Below are 22,712 nucleotides of genomic sequence, written 5' to 3' on the forward strand. Positions count from 1 at the left end.
GACGGCTGAGGACGCAACGGTTGGACGCCGCCGGGAGCACAGCGTCCCGCCCCTTTCGGCAGGAACCGCCCACTTCCGGTAGTAGCTGGCTTCGTTGCGCACGCGCAGCTGCACGCCTGTTTTGACAGCTTCAGGCCGTCGGAAGTAGCTGCAAGCAAGTGTCGCGAGAGTTGCGCGCGCCACCTCGCGGGGGCCGAAGCTATGGCGGGCCTGGGAACTGAGGCGGAGCGGGAACCGCTCTTAGGCCACCTCAGAGCCGGAAGCAGGTGAGCGGGCGCCGGCGTCCGTGCCCGGTCCCCCGGCGCCCCTCGCCCTCCCGCACGGTGTAGACAGGCTGCTCGCCGCCCGGCGGGGGGCCGCGGGAGCGCCGCGCAGCCCGGGCCTCCGGCTCGGCGGTGGCCGCGAGCGGTCGGGGAGCGCCGCGCCCGCGTGCGGGGCCACAGCAGCCTGGCCGACGGGGCGCTGACCGTCTGCATTTGCATGAGTCTGCACGGACCCCGGGCATGCCGCGCCCGGCGCGGGCGCTGCGGCGGCCGCGGGGCCCCGCCAGGGCCGTGAGCGGGGAGCGCGAGCCCGGGCCCCGACGCGCACGCGCGCGCCGCCCCGTGGGCGGGATCCGCCCGGACGCGCGCGCGGGGCCGCGGGGCCCCGCCAGGGCCGTGAGCGGGGAGCGCGAGCCCGGCCCCGACGCGCACGCGCGCGCCGCCCCGTGGGCGGGATCCGCCCGGACGCGCGCGCGGAGCCGCGGGGCCCCGCCAGGGCCGTGAGCGGGGAGCGCGAGCCCGGGCCCCGACGCGCACGCGCGCGCCGCCCCGTGGGCGGGATCCGCCCGGACGCGCGCGCGGAGCCGCGGGGCCGCCGGCGCGCCGGCACCCGTGACCCTAGCAGCTCGGGCGCCGAGTCTGAAGATCAGGGTTCAAAACCAGCCCGGCAAGCCCGGGAGACGCTTCTCTCCGATTAGTGGCGCTGTGCCTCACGTGGAAGAGCGCTAGCCCGGCCAAGGAGCTCAGGGGCCGCGCCGGGCCTGAGTTCACGTCCCAGGACCAGCAAAGTAAAAAGAAACGTAATGTGTAGGAGGGTTAGGGTTACAGAAGTCAGGTGACGAGGGCACTTCTTTCTGGACAATCCCATCCCTCCCTGGCTTTCTCCCAGTTATGTACTTGTTTTGTGTGTGTGCCTTAAAGTGAGACCAGACAGGATCGAACGGTTCTTCTTTTCTTTGTTGCCAGTCCTGGGGCTTGAACTCAGGGCCTGGACACTGTCCCTGAGCTTTTTTCACTCAAGACTAGTGCTCTTCCACAGCGCCACTTCCGGCTTTTTCCGTGTCTGGTACTGAGGAATGGAGCCCAGGCTTCATGCATGCTGAGCAATCACTCTACCTCCGAGCCACCTTCCCAGATTGTCTTTTCTTTATAAAGCCATCTTGTGTCTTTCAAGTATTGTATACAATGACACACAAATGCAATCTGTGAAAACGTTTAAAAAAAATCTTACTCAGAGATGAACTAGTGTAGCAGAAAAGAACGTATTATTGATGAGCCTGTCGTATGGTTTATTCCGTGCCAGTCCTGGGGCTTGAACTCAAGGCTAGGCACTGTCTCAGAGCTTTTGTACTCAAAGCTAGCTCTCTGCCACTTGAGCTGCAGTTTCACTGTCAGCTTTTTGGTGGCTAGTTGGAGATAAGAATCTTCCCTGCCTGAGCTGGCTTTGAACCATGATCTTCATTTCTCAGCCTCCATGGTAGCTAGGATTACAGCCTGAGCCAGGAGTTACCAGCTTCATTTTTTTTTTTTTTTTTGGGTCCGGTCATGGGGCCTGAACTCTGGGCCTGGGCGCTGTCGCTCAGCTCTTCAGCTCAAGGCTAGCGCTCTACCACTTGAGCCACAGCGCCACTTCCGGCTTTTTTCTTTTTGCTTATGTGGTGCTAAGGAATGGAACCCAGGGCCTCAGGCATGCAAAGCAAGCGCTCTACCACTGAGCCACCTTCCCAGCCCTACCAGCTTCATTTTAATGATTTTAGAGAAGAAAAAATTACTATATAAAAATGCTTTAAACATTTATATTCAACATGTATATTCAACCTTATAAATTTAAGGTGCTTAGAAACAAAAGTGTTTCAGACTTTGGATTTTCCCAATTTTGGAATATATGAAGATAATTCTATACAATATTTTTTTTTTTTTGGTGGTGGTGGTCATGGGCCTCGAACTCTGGGCCTGGGTGCAGTGCTTGAGTTCTTCAATTCAAGGCTAGTGCTCTACCACTTGAGCCACAGTGCCACTTCCAGTTTTCTGATGGTTAATTGGAGATAAGAGTTTCATGGACTTTCCTGCTTGGGCTGTCTTTGAACTGTGATCCTCAGATCTCAGCCTCCTGACTTGCTGGAATTACAAGTGTGAGCCACTGGCCTGGGTACATTTGTGTTTTGACTACTTGTCATGTAAGATTAGGTGTAGAATTTTCCATTTAGAGTATCATTACTGAAAAAGTTTCAGATTTAAGTGTATTTTGGATTTTCAATTGTTGATGCTCACCTGTATTACCTTTTTCTTTGTATCTAGAGAATGGGATGTTACAGAAACTGAAGAACACTATAAGAGCCGGTGGAGATCTATTAGGGTTCTATATCTTACTATGTTTCTCAGCAGTGTAGGTAAGTTTTAGAAATTACACATTTAAAAAATTATAAAATGTTCTTTACTCATTTAATATCTTAGTTCAGTAGTACTAAATATATTAACATTGCTATATAATCTATAAAACCTTTCATCTCTCAAAACTGAAACATTATAATCAAATTAACTCCTTACTTCCTCCTTTCCCAACCCTGGCAAACACTATCCTACTTTCCATTTCTATGAATTTGACCACAAAAATGGAATCATAAATCTTTTACTTTTTTTGTGACTAGCTTATATCATTTCTCATAATGTCCTTAAAGTTTACCAGTGTTAGAATTTCCTTTATAAAGCTAAATAGTAGTACACTGTATTCATGATCCATCCATTAGGCCACTGCTTTTGTTAATAAGTATAAACAACTACACAACTACTTTGTAAAATGCAGTGAAATAGGACCTAGCTTGCTCCTCAAAAAGATGTTTCTTCTGACAAATATCCACCTAAATGGTTACATCCTTAAGTTATTCTCCCAAGAACTTCTTTTATTAAGGAGCCAGTGTGATGTGTGTTTGCTACCTTTTCTGGTAACTTGTTAATAACCAACTGATCTGATCTGAGAGTTACTGTCCTATGAAGTGATACCATCTAGCTTCCTGTCACTTCTCCTGGGAGCAGCGGCTTGGCTTCTGTCTGCTGTCAGATCTAGACTGTGGCTTCTGTCCTGTTTTTGTTTGGGCAGTATTTGAGTTTGAACTCCAGACTTAGAGGAGGCTACAGTGCCTGGTCATTGCTAGGCACTGTACCGCAGGAGCCATGCCTCTAGTCCTTTTTGCTATTTTTCAAGTGGGGATTCACATTTTGTTTGGGCTGGCCAGGATTACAATGCTGCTATGTATGCTTCCCATGAAGCTGGAAGGAGTCATAGAGCACCATTTTCAGTTTTTTACTGTTCACATGGGATCTTGAGAACATTTTGCCTGGACTGTCCTTGAACTTCAGTCATCCCAGTCTTGGCCTTCTAAGTAACTAGGATAAAAGTATGAGCCTCTACACTGGCTTTTAATTTTTTAATTTTTATTTTTTTATTGGTCATGGGGCTTGAACTCAGTTCCTAGATGCTATCCCAGAGTTCTTTATGCTCAAGGGTAGGGTTCTACTACTTTGAGCCACAGTGCCATTTCTGGTTTTCTGGTGGTTAATTGGATATAAGAGTCTCACAGACTTTCCTGCCCAGGCTGGCTTTGAACCATGATCCTCAGATCCCAGCCTTCTAAGTAGCTAGGATTATAATAGTCATGAGCCACCAGGGCCTGGCTTAGTATATCAGTCTTTATAGAGTTTTTTTTTTTTTTTTAATTGTGAAAATACCATACAGAGGGGTTACAATTACATGGGCAAGATAATGAGTACATTTCTTATCAAGCATTGTTGCCTCCTCCTTTGTTTCCCCTTCCCATCCCCCCCCCCTCACCCCTCGCCAAAGTTGTAAAGTTCGTTTTTCAACATAAGGACGTGTACATCTCATGGGTCCACCTGTATCCCTATTTAAACGATTTGTTTTTGCCCTTCCCCTCCACAAATTATACCAAAATCAAATACAGTGAAAGCAGGGGTTATACCGTGGGGGAGGGACATACAAAGCAACAAAGAAATCATCTTATAAATATGTTAGAAACAATTGCATGAAAGCAAAAACATTTGAATACTTATCTTGGGGTTCATTTCACCTACCATCAATTTATCTGACCTTTTCTGCTGTTTTGTATTTGGTATTTTCTTCTATTAACTAAAATCATTTTCTTTATAAGTTAGGCAATTTGTATGTGTGTATTTATAGGTTCAGAATATTTTTAAATATACTTTTAAAAATCGTATCTATAGTAGCAATTCTATTGTCATAACTAATGAAGTTTTCCCTATCACAGGGTTTTCTATTGTGATAATGTCAATATGGCCATACCTCCACAAGGTTTGTGCATTTCAGTCTGTTCTTCTCTTAATTGACTGTAGTAGAGTTAACTCTTACATAGGTAAGCATCTTAGAGAGTTTCGTTAATGTTCTGTAGTTTATACTAGAATAACAGATAATTTCTCAAAAGAAAAAGTAGTATGGTTAGCATATACTTTATTGTGTAAGTAATAGTATTGATATAAAAGTTTGTTGCTCATAGAATTCACAAACTTTATAGACCATGATAATGATAATTTGCCTTGTGAAGGTTAAATTGTGTTTGTGACTTTTTAAGTATCACTATCCCACAATACTGTGAAATTTGTGAAATTTATGTAATCAATCTGAATAAAAAATTATTTAAGAGGGCTGGGAAGGTGGCTCAGTGGTAGAGCACTTGCCTTGCATGCTCGAGGCCCCGGGTTCGATTCCTCAGCACCACATAAGCAAAAAGCCGGAAGTGGCACTGTGGCTCAAGTAGTAGAGTGATAGCCTTGAGCTGAAGAGCTGAGGGACAGTGCCCAGGCCCAGAGTTCAGGCCCCACGACCAGACCCAAAAAAAAAAAATTATTTAAGAAAAAAGTGTGTTATGCAGGAAAATATGATTATATCTGAAACAGGCAAAAGAAGATATCTGATCATCTATTTATAGGTCACTTTTACATCCCATTATTACCAATTCCTGATAAAAAGGAAACTAAACTAGAAATAGTCCAAACTCCCAAAATGCACAGGTGATATTTATGCAGAATCATTTCATGTTTTTCCCATATAATTAATTTGGGTTCTCAGAGAAGATTGTGAAAGCCAGGTGCCTGAGGCTCATATCTGTTATCCTGGCTACTCAGGAGGCTGAGATCTGAGGATCATGTTCCAAAGCCAGCCCAGACAGAAAAGTCTGTGAGACTCTATCTCCACTTAACTGCCAGAAAACTGGAAGTGGAGCTGTGGCTTAAAGTGGCACTAACCTTGAGTAAAAATGCTTAGGGACAGTACCCAGGCTCTGAATTCAAGCTCCATGACAGACAAAAAAAAAAAAAAAATTGTTAAAAAAGAGTAATATATATTTGCCTCTTGCTATTCTAGCAGATTGGTTTTTAGGACCCACAAAGGGTACCAAAATCTGCGTATGCCCAGGTCCTTTGTATAAAATGATGCAGTGTCTGCATGTGGTCTACTTACATCTTTCATGTGCTTCACATGTAATACCTAGTACAATGTTAATAGATAAATATTAACCAAATTGTGTTTTAGAGGATAATGACAAAAACAGCCTGTTTACGTTTAATATAGTTTTTAGCCCTTACTTTAGGTGGCATACACATAGTGTTTAACATTGTAGTTCTTTCCATCTTTTAACTTCAGTGCTTTAATGACATTGATCTTCTGGCTTTTCTCGTAACTCTAATTCTGTTTTTTTTTTTTTCTTTTTGAGGTGGGGGTGTGGTTCCTGGGGCTTGAACTTAGGTCCTGGGCACTGTCCCTGAGCTTTTGTGCTCAAGGCTACCTTTTATTTATTCTTGAAGCCTTTGCTCTAGTGTCACCTCCTCTTAAAAGCTTTTTCTGACTGACCTTCACCTCAGTTTGGGGGTTTCTGTATATAATTGGCCACCTTTATCCTCTGATTCTACATTTGTGATTCATCTACAGATTGAAAATATTTGCAAAAGGAAAAAAAATCTTCTGTACAAATTGTACATAGACTGATTTTTCCTTGTCGTTACTCCATCTACTTGCATAGCCTTTGTGTTGTATTAGGCATTATAATAAAGGGCTGAGAACGTGTACGGGGTGTACATAGATTATATACAAATACATTTCATATAAGGGACTTATAGATCTGCTAATTTTGATATCTTCAGGAGTCCTACAACTTTTGTACCCTATGGATAACGAGACAACTTTATTTCCATGTCTTTGTAATCATTAATAATTACCATGGAATGTTGTAACAGTGTGTTTAGAGTTTACTTAACTTACCCTAGTAGTTAGTATAATTAGATTGTTTCAACAAAAGTACTAGAAAGATTTGCTGATAGGAATGCAAACAGTACAGTTTGATAGTTTCTTACCTAGCTAATTATAGTTTTTCTCCATGATGTAGCAATCAGTTGTCTGATTTGAAAGCTTATGTCCACATAGAAATGTACATATAAATGTTTACAGTTGTTTTATAATTGTCAAAAGGCAAAATCCTTTCTTGAATAACAGTTCCTAAAACATTGTACTTTTCTCTGCAGATTGATCAGACAGCTGATGCAAGTTTTTTGGGCTGGGTTATTGCTTCATTTAGTCTTGGCCAAATGGTAGCTTCACCTTTACTTGGTTTATGGTCTAATTATAGGCCAAGAAAAGAACCTCTTATTGTTTCCATCTTTATTTCGGTGGCAGCCAATTGCCTGTATGCATATGTCCATGTCCCAGCTGCCCACAATAAATACTACATGTTGATGGCTCGGGCACTGATGGGTTTCGGAGCAGGTAACGTATTTGCATGTGCATACTTGTTGTGTTCAGTTCACATTCATCCTAACTTTTATGGCCCTCTCCTCTTTTTTCCTTCTCAGTTTTTCTTTGATCATAATGTCTCTGTTCCCTGTTGGTCTCTCTTTTGTTCTCATGGTTCTTCATCCTTCAAGATATTAAGTTCTAATTCTTACATGGAGCCATCTCAGGCCATCTTACCCCTTAGTAGAGCTTTAACTTGTCTATTTCTGGCATTTACTTATTATAGTCTTCTGTTCTTTTCATTCTTGCTCATAAATTAGACAATAAGCCTTTTGTAGTTAAGAGACAGTTTTTGATACTTTTAAGCAGTCTTTTGAAGATACTTTTAGAGTTTGTTAATTGTTATTTCTTTGTGTGTATATGTGTGTTGGTCTTAGGGCTTGAACTCAGGGTCTTGGCCCTCTGAGCTTCTTGTGCTCAAAGTTGGGGCTCTACCACTTGAGCTTCTGCTCAACTTCTGGCTTTTTTGGATGGTTAATTGTAGTTTCATGGACTTTTCCGCCTGGGCTGGCTTTGAACCTCAATCCTGAGATCTCAGCCTTCTGAGTAACTGGGATGACAGGCATGAGCCACCAGTGTTTGACATTCAGCGTTGGCTTAAATGGTAGAGTGCTGGCCAAGCAAGCAAGCATGCATGCATCCAAGCCCCCAGTGTAGGTAGGGAGTGTAGGTAGGGTATTAAAAAAGTTGTTGGGGCTGGGAAGGTGGCTCAGTGGTAGAACGCTTGCCTTGCATGCCTGAGGCCCTGGGTTCCATTTCTCAGCACCACATAAGCAAAAAGAAAAAAGCCGGAAGTGGCGCTGTGGCTCAAGTGGTAGAGTGCTAGCTTTGAGCTGAAGAGCTGAGGGACAGCGCCCTGGCCCAGAGTTCAGGCCCCAGGACTGGACCCAAAAAAAAAAAAAAAAATGTCACAATCATTTGTTTGCTTTCTCAGTAAAATACGGTTTTCTGATGAAAACAGCTTGGTAGCTTTAATTTTTAAAATTCTTTAAAAAAAATGAAAATATTGTCATTGAAAAAAATTCTTATTTTAGTAAAAATACTATATTCATTAATTTGTCCAATAAAGATATCTTACATTTTTGTATGATCATAAAGAGGAAACAGGCTGGGAAGGTGGCTCAGTGGTAGAGTGCTTGCCTTGCATGCATAAGGCCCTGGGTTCAATTACTCAGCACCACATAGGCAGAAAAAGCTGGAAGTAGCGCCGTGACTAAAGTGGTAAAGCGCTCACCTTGAGCTGAAGGACAGCGCCCAGGCCCAGAGAGGAAACAGTAGTGTTAGCCAATATTTTTTTCATGCTTAAAACCAAATTACATTGAATTTTATAAATTGAAAGATTTTTTTTTTTTACTGTAGATTATTGTATTTCTCTATAGGGAATGTAGCAGTTGTCAGATCATATATTGCTGGTGCTACTTCTCTTGAGGAGAGAACGGGGTCCATGGCAAATACAAGTACATGCCAAGCACTAGGCTTCATTCTAGGGCCAGGTAGGTGTCTCAAATTACTATTTCTTAGGTTTGAATGAGGAAAATCTTTGAGGTTAAAATGTTAAATGTAACCCAAGTATAAAAACCTGTGAATAGAGCCGGGCGCTGGTGGCTCACGCCTGTAATCCTAGCTACTCAGGAGGCTGAGATCTGAGGATCGCGGTTCAAAGCCAGCCCGGGCAGGAGAGACCATGAGACTCCTAGCTCCAATAAACCACCAGAAAAACCGGAAGTGGCACTGTAGCTCAAGTGGTAGAGCGCTCGCCTTGAGCTGAAGAGCTGAGGGACAGCGCCCAGGCCCAGAGTTCAAGCCCCACAACCGACAAAAAAAAAAAAAACAAAAAAACCTGTGAATAATGAGAATGTGTGTGTGTGTATGTATGTGTGTGTGTGTGTGTGTGTGTGCACGCGCGCACACGCACGCGTTTGAAAGATACAAATTACAGGAGATATAATCTTTTGTATTCATGAATATCAGTATCTCAACTTTTTCCATTGTTTCCTGTCTTTGTAGTTTTTCTTCATTGCTTCCCCGTGAAATAAACACACCAATCATATATATTTTATCTATTGCATGTATATTAGTGCTTTGTATATGAAAACAAATTGCTGCAACCAAGAATCAATTTTCTTGGCTCTGTTGAGAATGTATAATGGTGTTATTTCCAGTTCTGTGATGTCTTTTGCATATATTTGGCCTGTGCCTCCCATATTCATCTGTGTATATTTCAATTAGTTTTTCAGACCTGTTTTGTACTCATTGGAGAAAAGGGTGTGACATGGGATACGATTAAGCTGCAGATAAACATGTATACAGCACCAGTTTTACTTGGCGCCGTCCTGGGAATTTTAAATATTATTCTGATTATTACTATTTTAAGGTAAGTAGGTGGATATAGTAAGCTTCTTTGGTAGATTGTGAAATGTAGTAAGTTATGTCATTATTGAAGGATGACCCCATGAAGTTTCTGAGCTATTGTGCTCAAGGCTGGTGCTCTACCACTTTAGCCACAGCTCCACATCTCATTTAATTAAAAATTAATGATTGCTTAATTATAGATAAGAGTTTCCCAAGTCAGGATGTTAGTGGCTCATGTCCCATAATCCTAACTACTCAGCGCCCTGGCCCTGAGTTCAAGCCTGGTAACCAAAAAAGAAAAGTTTCTCAGACTTTCCTGCTTGGCCTGGCTTTGAACTGCAATTCTAGATATCAGCCTTTTGAGTAGCAAGGATTGCAGACATGAGCCACTAGAGTAAGCGTTGGTCTTGATTTACTGTGTGTTTTGAGTAGGACAATGGGATGAAAGCAACATTTTTATTTTATTTTTTGCCAGTCTTGGGGCTTGAACTCAGGGCCTGGGCACTGTTCCTGAGCATCTTTTTTTTTTTTGCTCAAGGCTTTTACTCTACCACCTGAGTCATAGCTCCACTTCCAGTTTTTTCTTTTTTCTTTTTTTTTTTGTCGGTCGTGGGACTTGAACTCTGGGCCTGGGCGCTGTCCCTCAGCTCTTCAGCTCAAGGTGAATGCTCTACCACTTGAGCTACAGCGCCACTTCCGGTTTTTTCTGGTGGTTTATTGGAGATAGGAGTCTCACGGTCTCTCCTGCCCGGGCTGGCTTTGAACCGCGATCCTCAGATCTCAGCCTCCTGAGTAGCTAGGATTACAGGCGTGAGCCACCAGCACTCGGTCCAGCTTTTTCTGTGTATGCAGTATTGAGGAATTGAACCCAAGGCTTCATGCTTGCTAGGCAAACACTCTTTAACACTAAGCCACATTCGCAGCCCCATGAAAGCAGCATTTGAAGTAGATTAAAGGCTTAGTATCTCCCTTACATACCCTGGTTACTTGTATCTTTTATGTATATTAGAAGTTTCAACAACTAGGAAAGTTTTGTCACTTTGTGTGTTTTTTGTTTTGTTTTTCCTGTCCTGGCCTGGGCAATGTCCCTGAACTTCTTGTACTCAAGGCTAGTGTACTTCTGAGTAGTTTATTGGAAATAAGAGTTTCTGGGACTTTCAAACCGCAATCACTAGTTCTCAGCCTCCTGAATAGCTAAGGTTATAGGCAGGAGCCATGGGCTTCTGGCCAGTTTGTGTCACTTCAGAGTGCTTTATCGAATTGAAAGGCCATAAGGAAGAAAACATGCCGGGGCCAGCCAATAGCAAAAACTGGGGTGCCTAGCTAAAAAAGTATCCTGAAATAAAAAGAGTTGGGGCATGCCTGAAGTGATAGCATTAGCATGTACAAGGCTTGGATTAAAACCCCACTTCTGGGGGGAATATATATATTCTTTTATTTTTTTAAGTTCATAAGTTAAATTCATACTAGTAGTAATGTCAGAAGCTATTAAAGAAACTATATTAGAATGTGGGAACATGCTAGTAATAAACCATTTGTTTTATATTAAGTATGGTATAAATACAATATTTTCTTAAAAATTAACTTACATTAGTTACATATAGAGATTTCCACACATTTATAATATGTTGTATTTTTCTTTTTAAGAGAACATCGTGTGAATGACTCAGGACAACAGTGTAAAAATACTAATTTTGAGGAAGGTACTGTTAGCCTGTTGACATTATTGAAATGTGTGTAATTATTCTGTCTGATGTTTGTTTAGATTTGGCATCTGAGGACAAACAGTGGGTATGGGGAAACATGTTCAAGGGTGAAAAGTAAATGGTTTTTAAAAGAAACTTGCACTTATCAGTTATTTGGTGTTCATGATTGGAAAATTATAGTCATTGCTAAATATTAGGCCAAGCATACCTGTGGTTCACACTTGTAATGCCAGCTACACAGAAGGTAGAAGTAGTAGGGCCTGCATTTGAGACTCTCTTTGAAAAACACAGAGGCTGGAGTGTAGAGCACCTTCCTAGCAACTTGGGAGGCCCTGAGTTCAAATCCATAGTACTGCCTCCCCACGCAAAAAAAAAAATTAACTGTCTTATTTTCAGGGATCCACTACCCTAGAAACTTTGAGATCTTTGCTTTTTTTTGGTTATGGGGCTTGAACTCTGGGCCTGGGTGCTGTCCCTGAACTCTTTAGCTCAAAGCTAGCACTCTACCACTTGAGCCACAGTACCACTTCCAGTTTTCTGGTGGTTTATTAGCAAGAAATGTTTCACGGATTTTCCTGCTCGAGCTGGCTTTGAACCATGATCCTCAGATCTCAGCTTCCTGAGTAGCTAGGATGACATGAGCCACCCGTAACTGTCCTTTTAGATCTTTGGAGTGCAGTAACTTTGCTCCAAGTGTGTCTTTTCTATTTCAAGCAGTTCTTAATATCCTTAATTACAATAATAAATATTATTTCCATATAATTTTTTAAATTAGTTGAAATAGAATCTTGCAAACTTTTTTTTGGGGGGGGGAGAAAGGGGGAGTCTGGTCGTGGGGCCTGAACTCTGGGCCTGGGCGCTGTCCCTCAGCTCTTCAGCTCAAGGCAAGCACTCTACCACTGAGCCACCTTCCCAGCCCCTAAATCTTATTACTTTTAAACTGCTTTGAAACCTAAAAGTGCCAGGCACCCTTGACTCATACTTATAATCCTAACTACTCAGGAGGCTGAGATCTGAGGATCATAGTTTGCAGCCAGCCTAGTCAGGAAAGTCCATGAGACCCTTAATCTCCAGTTAACTACCAAAAAAAGCCAGAAATGGAGCTGTAGCTCAAATAGTAGAAGACCAAGCCTTGAGCACAAAAGTTCAGGGACAGTGCCCAGGTCCTAAATTCAAGCCCCAGGATTGGCATACACACTAAAAAAAGAAACCTAAAAGTGATTGTTTATTCACAGAATTTGTAAGAAATTTCCATACTATCTTGATGCTAACATCATGAGAAAAATGATGTATGTTTTTTTCTTCTTTTTTCTTATAGCAAGTACAGATGAACCTCACATTCTCCAAAGAAATATTGATCAAGTTGCAGTTGTGGCCACTAATGTCCTGTTTTTTGTGGTTCTATTTATTTTTGCCCTTTTTGAAACGTAAGTTTTACTTACCCAAATCAGATTGTTAACCTGTTTTTTAATCTGCTGTTACTTATGTAGATATATAAAGCATATTTTTATTGATATTATATTGAAAGCATAAATTGTATTATAATGTAATTAGCTTTAGGTGACATAATTTCTTATGTATATTGGACTCAATCTGAAAATTTTAGCTCTATTTAAATCCTGATTCTGAAAAGAAAAAAACAAGTGTATTACAAAATTAATAACCTTGTGAAGGCTTCATTACCTTTATCACATAGCCCTTTTTTAAAATGTCTATTAAATTTATACAGAAGTGCATTCTTATTATAAAAACCCCAAATATTACACTTCCACATCCATAACTTTCTGTGGAAGTAACCACTGCCAGATCTTCAGTTTATTTTTTTCAAACACGTGTTTTGCGACTATTACACTTACATAGACTGTATGATATCATTTGGACAAGTTGGTTTATTCGCTTACCAACATATTGTAGCACTTTTATGCTAATACATGTATATGGCTTGATGTATTTTTCAGAATTATTAAAGTATTAAGTGCTTCAGCTTACCTTATTTTAGGGGTAATGGTTTATTGTTCTAAAGTACACACACATAAAATTTCCATTTTAAGTATCAATCTAATTCAGTGGAATTAGATACAGGTACAGTGTGGTACAACTATGACCCACATGCATTTCCAGAACATTTTCATCTTCCCTAACAGAAGGTCCATATCCATTCAATAATGATCCACCCCACCTCTGCCTTTCCCACAGCCCTGCTGACCTGTGTCCAGCCTGCTGCTTCTATATATATACTATGCCTATGCAAGTACCACATACAAATTGTATCATACCGGATTTTTCTTTGGTGTCTGCTTTATTTCACTTATCATGTTTTTAAGTTTCATCCTGTTATTATATATATCAGAATTTCCTAACTAGGGCAGGTAATATTTCATAGTAAGTATAAACCATTTTTTTTTTTTTTTTGTCGGTTGTGGGCCTGAACTCTGGGCCTGGGCGCTGTCCCAGCTCTTCAGCTCAAGGTTAGCCCTCTACCACTTGAGCCACAGTGCCACTTCCGGCTTTTTCTGCTTATGTGGTGCTGAAGAATTGAACTCATGCATGCTAGGCAAGCACTCTACCACTAAGCCACCTTCCCAGCCCTAAACCATTTTTTTATTTGACCATTTATTTGTTAACACTTCGGTGGTTTTCACTTTTGACTATTTTCAAGAATGCTGTTCTAACACTGGAGTCTTGTCTTTTAATTCTCTTTTTTTTTTCCTAGTCCTGGGGCTTGAACTCGGCCTGAGCTGTCCCTGAGCTTATTTTGCTCAAGGCTAGCACTCTACCACTTGAGTGAGCCACAGCGCCTCTTCTGGCTTTTCCTGTGTATGTGGTACTAAGGAACCCACAGCTTCATGTGTGCTAGGCAAGCACTCTAAGCCACTAAACCACATTCCTAGCTCTTTAATTATTTTTGTACATATACATAGAAGTGTAATTTCTAGATCATACACTAGTGCTATCTTTAAGTGTTTTGTTTTGTTTTGTGGTCATGGGGCTTAAACTCAGGGCCTAAACACTGTCTCTGAGCTTTTTTGCTCAAGGCTAGTGCTCTACCACTTAGAGCCACAATGTCATTTCTGGCTTTTTAGTAAGCTAATTGGAGGTAAGATTCTCATGGTCTTTTTTGCCCATGCTAGCTTTGAACTATGATCCTCAGATCTCAGCCTCCTGAGCAGAATTAAAGCGTGAGCCCCTGATACCTAGCAAATGTTTTATCTCCAGCCTAGCTTCTCTGGAGGCTAAGATCTGAGGATTGTGGTTTAAATCCAGCCCAGGCAGGAAAGTCGATGAGACTCATCTCTAATTAGCCACCAGAAAACTGGAAGTGGTGCTGTGGCTCCAAGTGATAGAGCACTAGCCATGAGCAAAAGATCTCAGGGACAGAGCCCAGGCCCAAAGGTCAAGCCCCACAACTGACCAAAAAAAAAGGACTCTAAGCACTAATATTTTTCCCACAGAAGATCCCATCTGTTTCTTTGGGCTTTCTTTTTTTCTTATTTTTGTTTCCTGACTAGCACTCCAACTCAGAACCTGATGCTTTGCTCATTGGGTGGCACTCTACCAACTGAGCTATGCCTCCAATCCAAGGAATTTTTTTTTATTTTGCTAGTCCTAGGGCTTGACTTCAGGGCCTGGCCAATGTCCCTGAGCTGCTTTTGCTCAAGGCTAAAGTTACCACTTGTACCACAGTGCCATTTCCAGCTTCTTCTGTGTATGTGGTAACCAACCCAGGGCTTCATTTACGCTAGGCAAGCCCTCCACCACAAAGCCACATTCCTAGCCTCCAAGGTATTTTCTTTTCACAAATAGAAGACTTACCTTTTTCTTTCCAAAACTACCTCACAGTTCCCATTCACCTTGGTTTATTATACTAGCATGGATGGACCAGTAAAGAGTTGAAAATAGTGGATGGAAATAAATATCTAGTTTTTTAAAAGGTACTCTGCAGTATTGCTAGCCACAGTGCCACTTCCAGTTTTTGAGTGGTCTCACAGGGACTTTTCTGCCCAGGCTGGCTCTGAACTGTGATCTTCAGATCTCAGCCTCCTGAGTAGCCAGAAGTACAGGCATGAGCCTTTGCATCTGGCTTTTGCTTTTTAAAGAATATCTTAAATAGGGCTGGGAAGGTGGCTCAGTGGTAGAGTGCTTGCTTTGCATGCATGAAGCCCTGGGTTCGATTCCTCAGCACCACGTAAGCTGAAAAAAAAAAAGCCGGAAGTGGCACTGTGGCTCAAATGGTAGAGTGCTTTCCTTGAGCTGAAGAGCCCAGGCCCAGAGTTCAGGCCCCACAACCGGACCCAGAAAAAAAAAAAAGAATATTTTGAATAAAGTTTCCATTTTTGGGCTAGGTACTGGTGTAATCCTTGCTATTAGAAAGCTGGAAGTAGAGTTGTGGCTCAAGTGGTAGGGTGCTAGCCTTCCATAAAAAAAGCTCAGGGACAGCATCTAGGCCCTGAGTTCAAGCCCCAGGATGGGCACCAGAAAATAAAAATGATTTTTTTTTAGCTGTTTAACAGAAGATGGCAGAATAGAGGGAAAAAACCTCTGTCAAGGAAGGAGACAATCATATAAAGGAAGAGTGAGAGAGAAAAATATACACATTCAAAGAAAGGGATAAGAGACAAAAAATTCAATAGATTCTATTAACATTAATGTATTATTGCAATGAAAAGAGATGAGTTTTTTAACAGTGTATTTACTTTAGAAAAGTTTAGCAGCATGTTTATTTATATTACTTTTGAATAGTCGTACAAAGGGGTTACCATTTATAAGCACAACACATCTTGACATCACCCTTTCAACCTTTTCCCCTAGTACATGGGAATTTTGGTGAAAACAATCTGCTAGCTAAGAGAAGCCGTGCTGAGCAGCTAGAAACACGCTCACTTCCTTAACAGGGAGAACAAAGCCTACCACAGAGGGGCTCTCAGAAATACCGAAACCATTCTGATTTGAAAAGATGGTAGCTTTTAAAATTTACTTTTGCCTTGGGCATAAGGGACCTCAGAGACTGCCCAAGCAGAGTTCAAAAAGGTCTAGTTGTAGGCCGGTGTCATTGTTAGATGTAAATCCTCAAATGGGTAGGCATTATTCATCTTTATACTCAATTTTAAGTCACAGAATTTAATAAGACAATAATTTGTTTTTTGTTTTTCTTAGGATACTGACTCCTTTGACCATGGATATGTACGGCTGGACCCAGGAGCAGGCTGTGCTGTATGGTGGAATAATACTTGCTGTTCTTGGAGTTGAAGCAGTTGTTATTTTCATGGGAGTTAAATTACTTTCAAAAACGTAAGTTAAAATGCTTTTGGATTTGTTTCAGATCTATAGTTTATTTTGGGGTGTGTGTGTGTGCACGTGCATGTGCACGTGACAGTCCTGGGGCTTGGGCACTGTCCCTGAGCTTCTTTTTGTGCTCAAGGTTAATGCTCTTCCACTTGAGCCACAGCTCCACTTCTGGCTTTTGTGTGTGTGTGATTAATTAGAGAAGAGTCTCATGGATGTTTGTGCATGTGAGTCCCTGGCCCCCAGATCAAATCTATATTTAAAAAAATATGAAATAAAGCTAACATTGTAAATGTATTAAAAATAATTTAAAGCTTTTCCTTTATGTATGTTTCAGTCCTTGAAAGTTTATAAACATTGCTGTCATCCTAGCTGCTCAGGAGACTGAGTTTTGAGGATTGAGGTTTGAAGCCAGCCTAGGCAGGAAAGTCCATGAGGCTCTCATCTCCAGTTAACCCTAGAAAAACAGAGTGGAGCTTGGCTCAAAGTGGTAGAGCACTAATCGAGCACAACAGCTCAGGGACAGTACCTACCCATCAAGTTCAATTACAAAAAAAAAAAAAGGGGGAAGTTTGCAGAGGGATGTGTATTTATTGAGATTACATGCCATTCATATATTCCGTAGCATGTCTTTGATAAAGCAAAGTATCTTAAATAGGGAATACTTGTCTCCTAACATACCTTTTATATTTTATGTTTTTCTCTTTTTTTTTTTTTTGGCCAGTCCCTGAGCTTCTTTTGCTCAAGGTTAGCACTCCACTACTTGAGCCACAGTACCACTCCCGGGCTCTTTCTGTTTATATGGTACTGAGGAATGGAACCCAGGGCTTCATAGGCAAGCACTCTACCACTAAGCCACATTCCTAGCCCCTTATGGTTCTTGAAAAGCATTTCTAAAAGTTTATTTTACAAAATAATGTCCTTGTATATGGTAATATATGCTTTGCAACCACTGTGCTAAATTTGAAGATTCTGGTTAAGATTACCAAACTGAAATTATAATAGACACTTGTACCCCAGCTACTTGGGAGCAGTAGGCCTGCCCTCCTGGGTTAATGGGGTCCTGTGTCAAAAAAGCAAAACAATGACTGGACGCCAGTGGCTCACGCCTGTCATCCTAGCTACTCAGGAGGCTGAGATTTGAGGATCGTGGTTCAAAGCCAGCCTGGGCAGGAAACTCCATGAGACCCTTATCTCCAATAAACCACTAGAAAACCGGAAGTGATGCTGTGGCTGAAGTGGTAGAGTGCTCGCCTTGAGCTAAAGAGCACAGTGACAGGCCCAAGCCCAGAGTTCAAGCCCCATGACCAACCAAAAAAAAAAAAAAAAAAGAAGCCAGCCCAGGTAGGAAAGTCCGTGAGGCTCTTACCTCCAGCTAAACTGGAAATGGCTTTGTGGCTAGAAGTGTTAGAGTTTGAACCTTGAGTACAAAGCTCAGGACAGCACTCAGACCCTGAATTCAAGTCCTGTGAGCAACAACAACAAAAAAGGCAATACAAAAGATTACTGAATTACTCCAGAGGTAAGAGACAAGGATGGTCATGAGTTCCTGACCAGCCTAAGCTATGAAGACGCTGTCTCTCAAGATAAACTCATAAAATTACTGTACTTACTCTAGAACTTTAAAGTTTTCAATTTATAAACACTTTATCATCATCATGACAAAGTTAAATTCTGAGGAAGGTAACTGTGAAGCAGAGAACTGCTTCAAGTAGGACTTGGGGGTATATGGCTCAAGTAGTAGAGAACTTGTCTAGCAAGAGCAGGGCCCTGGGTTCATTCCCAAGCACTAACTGTAAGAGAATGTCAACTCCTAGATTATAAAACTAGTATATATTTCAGTTCAGTCTCATGTCTTCATTTTTGTTACTGGCAATGGAACCCACGGTCTCATATTCACTAGGCAAACATACTACCACTGCTACATCCTTACCTTTTTAGGAGAGGCACCATGAGTTTGACTTAGATTCTCAATTGCTAAGTAGGCACTGTAATACGTTAGCCATGGCTCCGGTCCTTTTGCTCTGGCTGTTTTTGAGATAGTATTTTGTTTTTTGCTCAGCCGGTCTGGATCATGATCCTATTTTCACTTCCCACTATGGCTGAGGGACAGTTGATGTTTACCATCATCCTAGCTATTGGTTATGAACTTTTTGCTTGGGCTGGACGTGAATCCCCTCTGCCTCCTAAGTAGCTAGGATTACTGGTGTGAGACATTGTACTGGTCCTTTTTTTTTGGGGGGGGGGGGGCGGGTTGAGGGACTGTCATTTGTAGCCCAGGGTAACCTGGAACTCAGTGTGTAGCCAGGGTTCATCCTATATATTTGCCCTGCCTCCCATAGTTCTTTTTCTGGTGTTCACATTTTTTTTTTTTTGGCCATGGGTCTTTAACTCTGGGCCTGGTATCCCTGTGCTCTTCAGCTCAAGGCAAGTGCTCTACCAGTTGAGCTACAACACCACTTCCGGTTTTCTGGTGGTTAATTGGAGGTAAGAGTCTCACAGACTTTCCTGTCCAGGCTGGCTTTGAACTGCGTTTCTCAGATCTCAGCCTCCTGAGTAGCTAGGATTACAGGCATGGGCCACTGGCGCCTGGTTTTTTTTGCTTTAACATTGTCACACTTGACCAGTTTTTAAAAATCAGCTTAGCCCCTTTTTTTTCTTAGCTAACAGTCATGACCTAAGATATATATTTTGTTTCTTGATATAAAAAGAAATTAACTAAGTTGGGCACTGGTGGCTCATGCCTTAATTCTAGCTACTCAGGAGGCTGAGATCTGAGGATCTCGGTTCAAAGCCAGCCTGGGCAGGAAAGTCTGTGATACTCTTATCGCCAATTAACCAGAAGTGCTATGGCTCAAGTGGTAGAGCACTTGCCTTGAGCTGAAGAACTTAGGGACAGCACCCAGACCCCGAGTTCAAGCTCCATGACCAACCAACCAATAAATAAATCAATTAGTGATTTTTCAGAGAGACTCAGGTTTTGTTGTCGTTGTTTAGCACTGTCTGTGTAGCCCAGGCTGGCCTCAAAATCCTGTGTAGCCAGGCTGGCCTTAAAACTCTCAATCCTCCTGTCTGTCTCCTAAATACACTGGAATTACAGGTGTGTAATTGAACTCAGGGCCTGTGCATGCTACATTGCATACTACTAAGCTATGCCCATAGCCTTTGGGCTTTTTGTTTTTATTATTTATTTTGAGACAGTGTCAGTTATGTTGCTCAGGCCAGCCTTGAACTCTGATCCTCCTGCCTCCCCCTACCCAGATGTTGGGATTATAGGTATGCACCATCACAAGTGGCTTTGGTTGCTTTTAGTACGGAATTATATTTAACATTCACTGGGAAATAGGGAGGAAAAAGGTGACATTGTCCAAAAAGAAATGTACTCTTTACCTGACTTTTGTAACTGCAACCCCTCTGTATATCACCTTTATAATAAATATTATAAAGCACTTGTGATTATGTATATGTATCAAACAAGTTATTTTTTAAGCTACAAAAGTAATAGAGCTGTTATATTATTTCATTTAAAGATCGGTTTCTGTTCTTGAACAGGATCGGAGAGCGTGCTGTTCTACTGGGAGGACTCACAGTTGTACTGGCAGGCTTCCTTATCCTGTTACCTTGGGGAAGTCAATTGCCTAAAATACAATGGGAAGGTACAGCCATACATTTCTGACATTAACCCGTTATTTAGTCTTGTTCATCATGTAAACTAACAAGTTGTTCACTGTACCGTTTTGTTTTTACAGATTTACATAATAATTCAGTTCCTAATACTACCTTTGGGGAAACTATTATTGGTCTTTGGAAATCTGCCAGCGAACGTGAGAATGAACCACCAACTGGCTGCCCCGTTGAGCAAGCCTGGTGCCTGTATACCCCGGTGATCCATCTGGCCCAGCTCCTCACCTCAGCTGGGCTGCTGGGCATAGGCTACCCAGCCTGCAATGTCATGTCGTACACACTGTATTCGAAAATCATAGGACCCAGACCTCAGGTACCCTTTTCCTGAAAGTTGAGAAGTTATGTGAAATAGACTTGTAGAACTTACATTTCTTGCTACCATCCTCTATTTTTTTTTTTACACAGACAGAGGATTTTTTTTTGGTCTGAGACCAGAACTCAAATTCTGGGTTATCCGATGCTTTTGCTCGTGCTCATTGGCCGGTAATCTACAACCTGAGCCAAGCCTCCAATCCCCAGGCAGAGGGATTTTTTAATCATGTTTAGCATTTTAAAGCGGAAAACCAACCTTGTTTTTGAGACAAGCTTCTGTCGTTCAGGCTAGCTAGGAACTTGCTGTGGAGTCTCGCTGACCTCCACCTCTCCCCTTCATCAACCTCCCTGGTGCCAGGAATACAGGAAAAATAATTTTTGCAGTGATTGCATGATAATGCATACTGGATACAACTTAAATGTGTGTTGAACTCAGTGATCCTGAGCTTAAAGTCATTTTCACTGAATTTTGTTCTGAGGCTTGAACTCTGGGCTGAGAACTGTCCCTGAGCTTCTTTTGCTCAAGGCTAGCGCTCTCCCACTTGAGCCACAGCACCACTTCTGCTTTTTTCAGTTTATGTGGTCTGAGGAATGGAACCCAGGGCTTCATGCATGCTAGGCAAGCATGCTCTCACTGAGCCACCTTCCCAGCTCTGTCCTTGAATTATTTTTCTTTGACTGTGATGTAGGCTTATGTACTCACTGAAGTGTTTGAGGGTCTTGCTATGTAATCCAGGTTGGCCTGGAACTCATCATCCTCCTGCCTCAGACTCTTGAGTGCTAGGACTGCAGACACCTGGCTTTGAAATACATTTTTTATTGAGAGGCATTTTGTCTTAAATAGTAGAAAAAGTGATTATGTTAGCCAGTTTGATACTAGCAGCATTAAACTAACTAAACTCTAATACTTTTCTGTCCCTTCTCCCCAACCCCACCGGATAACCAGGGTGTATACATGGGCTGGCTAACAGCTTCTGGAAGCGGAGCAAGGATTCTTGGGCCTGTGTTCATCAGCCACGTGTATACTTACTTGGGACCAAGATGGGCATTCAGCCTTGTGTGCGGAATAGTGGTACTCACCATCACCCTCCTGGGAGTGGTATACAAAAGACTTGTTGCCTTTTCTGTGAGGCATGGGGGGATTCAAGAGTAAGCCAAGAGTTGGGTGCCAGTGGCTCACACCTATAACCCTAGCTACTCAGGAGGCTGAGATCTGAGGATTGCAGTTCAAAGCCAGCCCAGGCAGCAAAGTCTGTGAGACTCTTATCTCCAATTAACCACCAGAAAACCAGAAGTGGCACTGTGGCTCAAGTGGTAGAGTGCTAGCTTTGAGCTGAAGAGCTCCAGGGACAGTGCCCAGGCCCAGAGTTCAAGCTTCATGACTGACAAAAAAAAAAAAAAAAGTAAGCCAAGATAGGGAAAAGCACTTGCTGTGTGGCCTTTCCTAGTTGTAAGTCTGCTAGACAAACTCTGTGCCAGTCTGCAGATATTGCATTTTGAAATACAATATGTAAAGCAGCAGAAGCCTATGGCTGGTGCCTGTAACCCTACCCATGAGGCTGAGATAGGAGGGCCACAATCTGAAGACAAGCCTGGCATGTGAACTCTTCATCTCCAGTTAACCAGCAAAGTTAGAAGTGGAACTGTGGCTCAAGTAAGTCAAGCACTAGCCCTAAGCAAAAAAAAAAAAAAAAAAAAAGCATTACTTAGAGCCTGAGTTCAAGCTCCTGGACTAGCACAAATAAAGTAAGAAGGTTAAATTCAGGGTCTTGTGCGCAGGCGCTCTACTACTTAAGCCATGCTTTGATCCTCTTTTGCTTCTGGTATTTTTCAAATAGAGGCTTGCATTACCCCCGGGCTGACCTAGACAGGGATTCTATTTTTCCTCCCTTACTGTACCATGCTGAGATGTTTAAGTGATTGAAATGGGGCATCTCTCAAGCTCATTTGGGCTGGCCTCAGAGCAGTTTTCCTGATCTCAGCCTACAGAGTAGGGAGGGTGACAGGCATAATCTACTGTGCCCTGCCTGACACATTAGGGTTTTGGTTTTCATTTTACCAACTCTGATAACAGTAATGATTCTCTTGGTTTAAGTTTGCATTTCCTCACCATTAATGAGATTGTACTGTTTCTGTATTTTTCATCATATGGATTTCTTCCTTTCAAACTATCCACTACCTTCTCCATTTTTCTATTAGGCTTTAAAAAAATTAAATATGCAACTTATTTGCTTAGGCAAAACCCTTCCCAAAAAATTGCTCAGGAATGGTGATTGTATACTTGCCTACTTAATA

The 22,712-nt window shown here is 42.2% G+C and overlaps 1 protein-coding gene across 4 annotated transcripts; it reads left to right on the top strand.

The window, feature by feature from the left end:
- Positions 1–100: 100 nt before the first annotated feature.
- Mfsd8 (major facilitator superfamily domain containing 8) lies at positions 101–22,099 on the top strand. Of its 4 annotated transcripts, XM_042684814.1 has the most exons (13): positions 101–266; positions 2,562–2,653; positions 4,547–4,590; positions 6,813–7,053; positions 8,460–8,573; positions 9,310–9,454; positions 11,080–11,135; positions 12,457–12,565; positions 16,293–16,427; positions 19,974–20,077; positions 20,171–20,418; positions 21,364–21,577; positions 21,831–22,099. In XM_042684814.1, the coding sequence occupies exons 1-12, from the start codon at positions 202–204 to the stop codon at positions 21,568–21,570; spliced, it is 1,560 nt and encodes a 519-aa protein (XP_042540748.1). In that variant the 5' UTR covers positions 101–201; the 3' UTR covers positions 21,571–21,577; positions 21,831–22,099. The 4 variants fall into 4 exon arrangements, with proteins under 4 accessions (XP_042540748.1, XP_042540750.1, XP_042540747.1 ...); XM_042684816.1 differs by lacking the exon at positions 21,831–22,099 and having other exon boundaries at positions 4,547–4,651; positions 6,964–7,053; positions 21,364–21,649; XM_042684813.1 differs by lacking the exon at positions 21,831–22,099 and having other exon boundaries at positions 21,364–21,649.
- The last annotated feature ends 613 nt before the right edge of the window (positions 22,100–22,712 follow it).

This window comes from Dipodomys spectabilis, unplaced genomic scaffold, assembly GCF_019054845.1.
Source record: "Dipodomys spectabilis isolate Male_0828 unplaced genomic scaffold, ASM1905484v1 ptg000090l, whole genome shotgun sequence".
NCBI classification, from domain to species: domain Eukaryota; kingdom Metazoa; phylum Chordata; class Mammalia; order Rodentia; family Heteromyidae; genus Dipodomys; species Dipodomys spectabilis.

What these genes read in the sequence shown, in the direction of transcription:
- Mfsd8 (XM_042684814.1), top strand. Translation starts at nt 202, where the DNA reads ATGGCGGGCCTGGGAACTGAGGCGGAGCGGGAACCGCTCTTAGGCCAC. An exon ending in CACCTCAGAGCCGGAAGCAG is followed by an intron (nt 267 to 2,561) that starts GTGAGCGGGCGC and finishes CTTTGTATCTAG; the next exon opens with AGAATGGGATGTTACAGAAA. An exon ending in TATGGCCATACCTCCACAAG is followed by an intron (nt 4,591 to 6,812) that starts GTTTGTGCATTT and finishes TTTTCTCTGCAG; the next exon opens with ATTGATCAGACAGCTGATGC.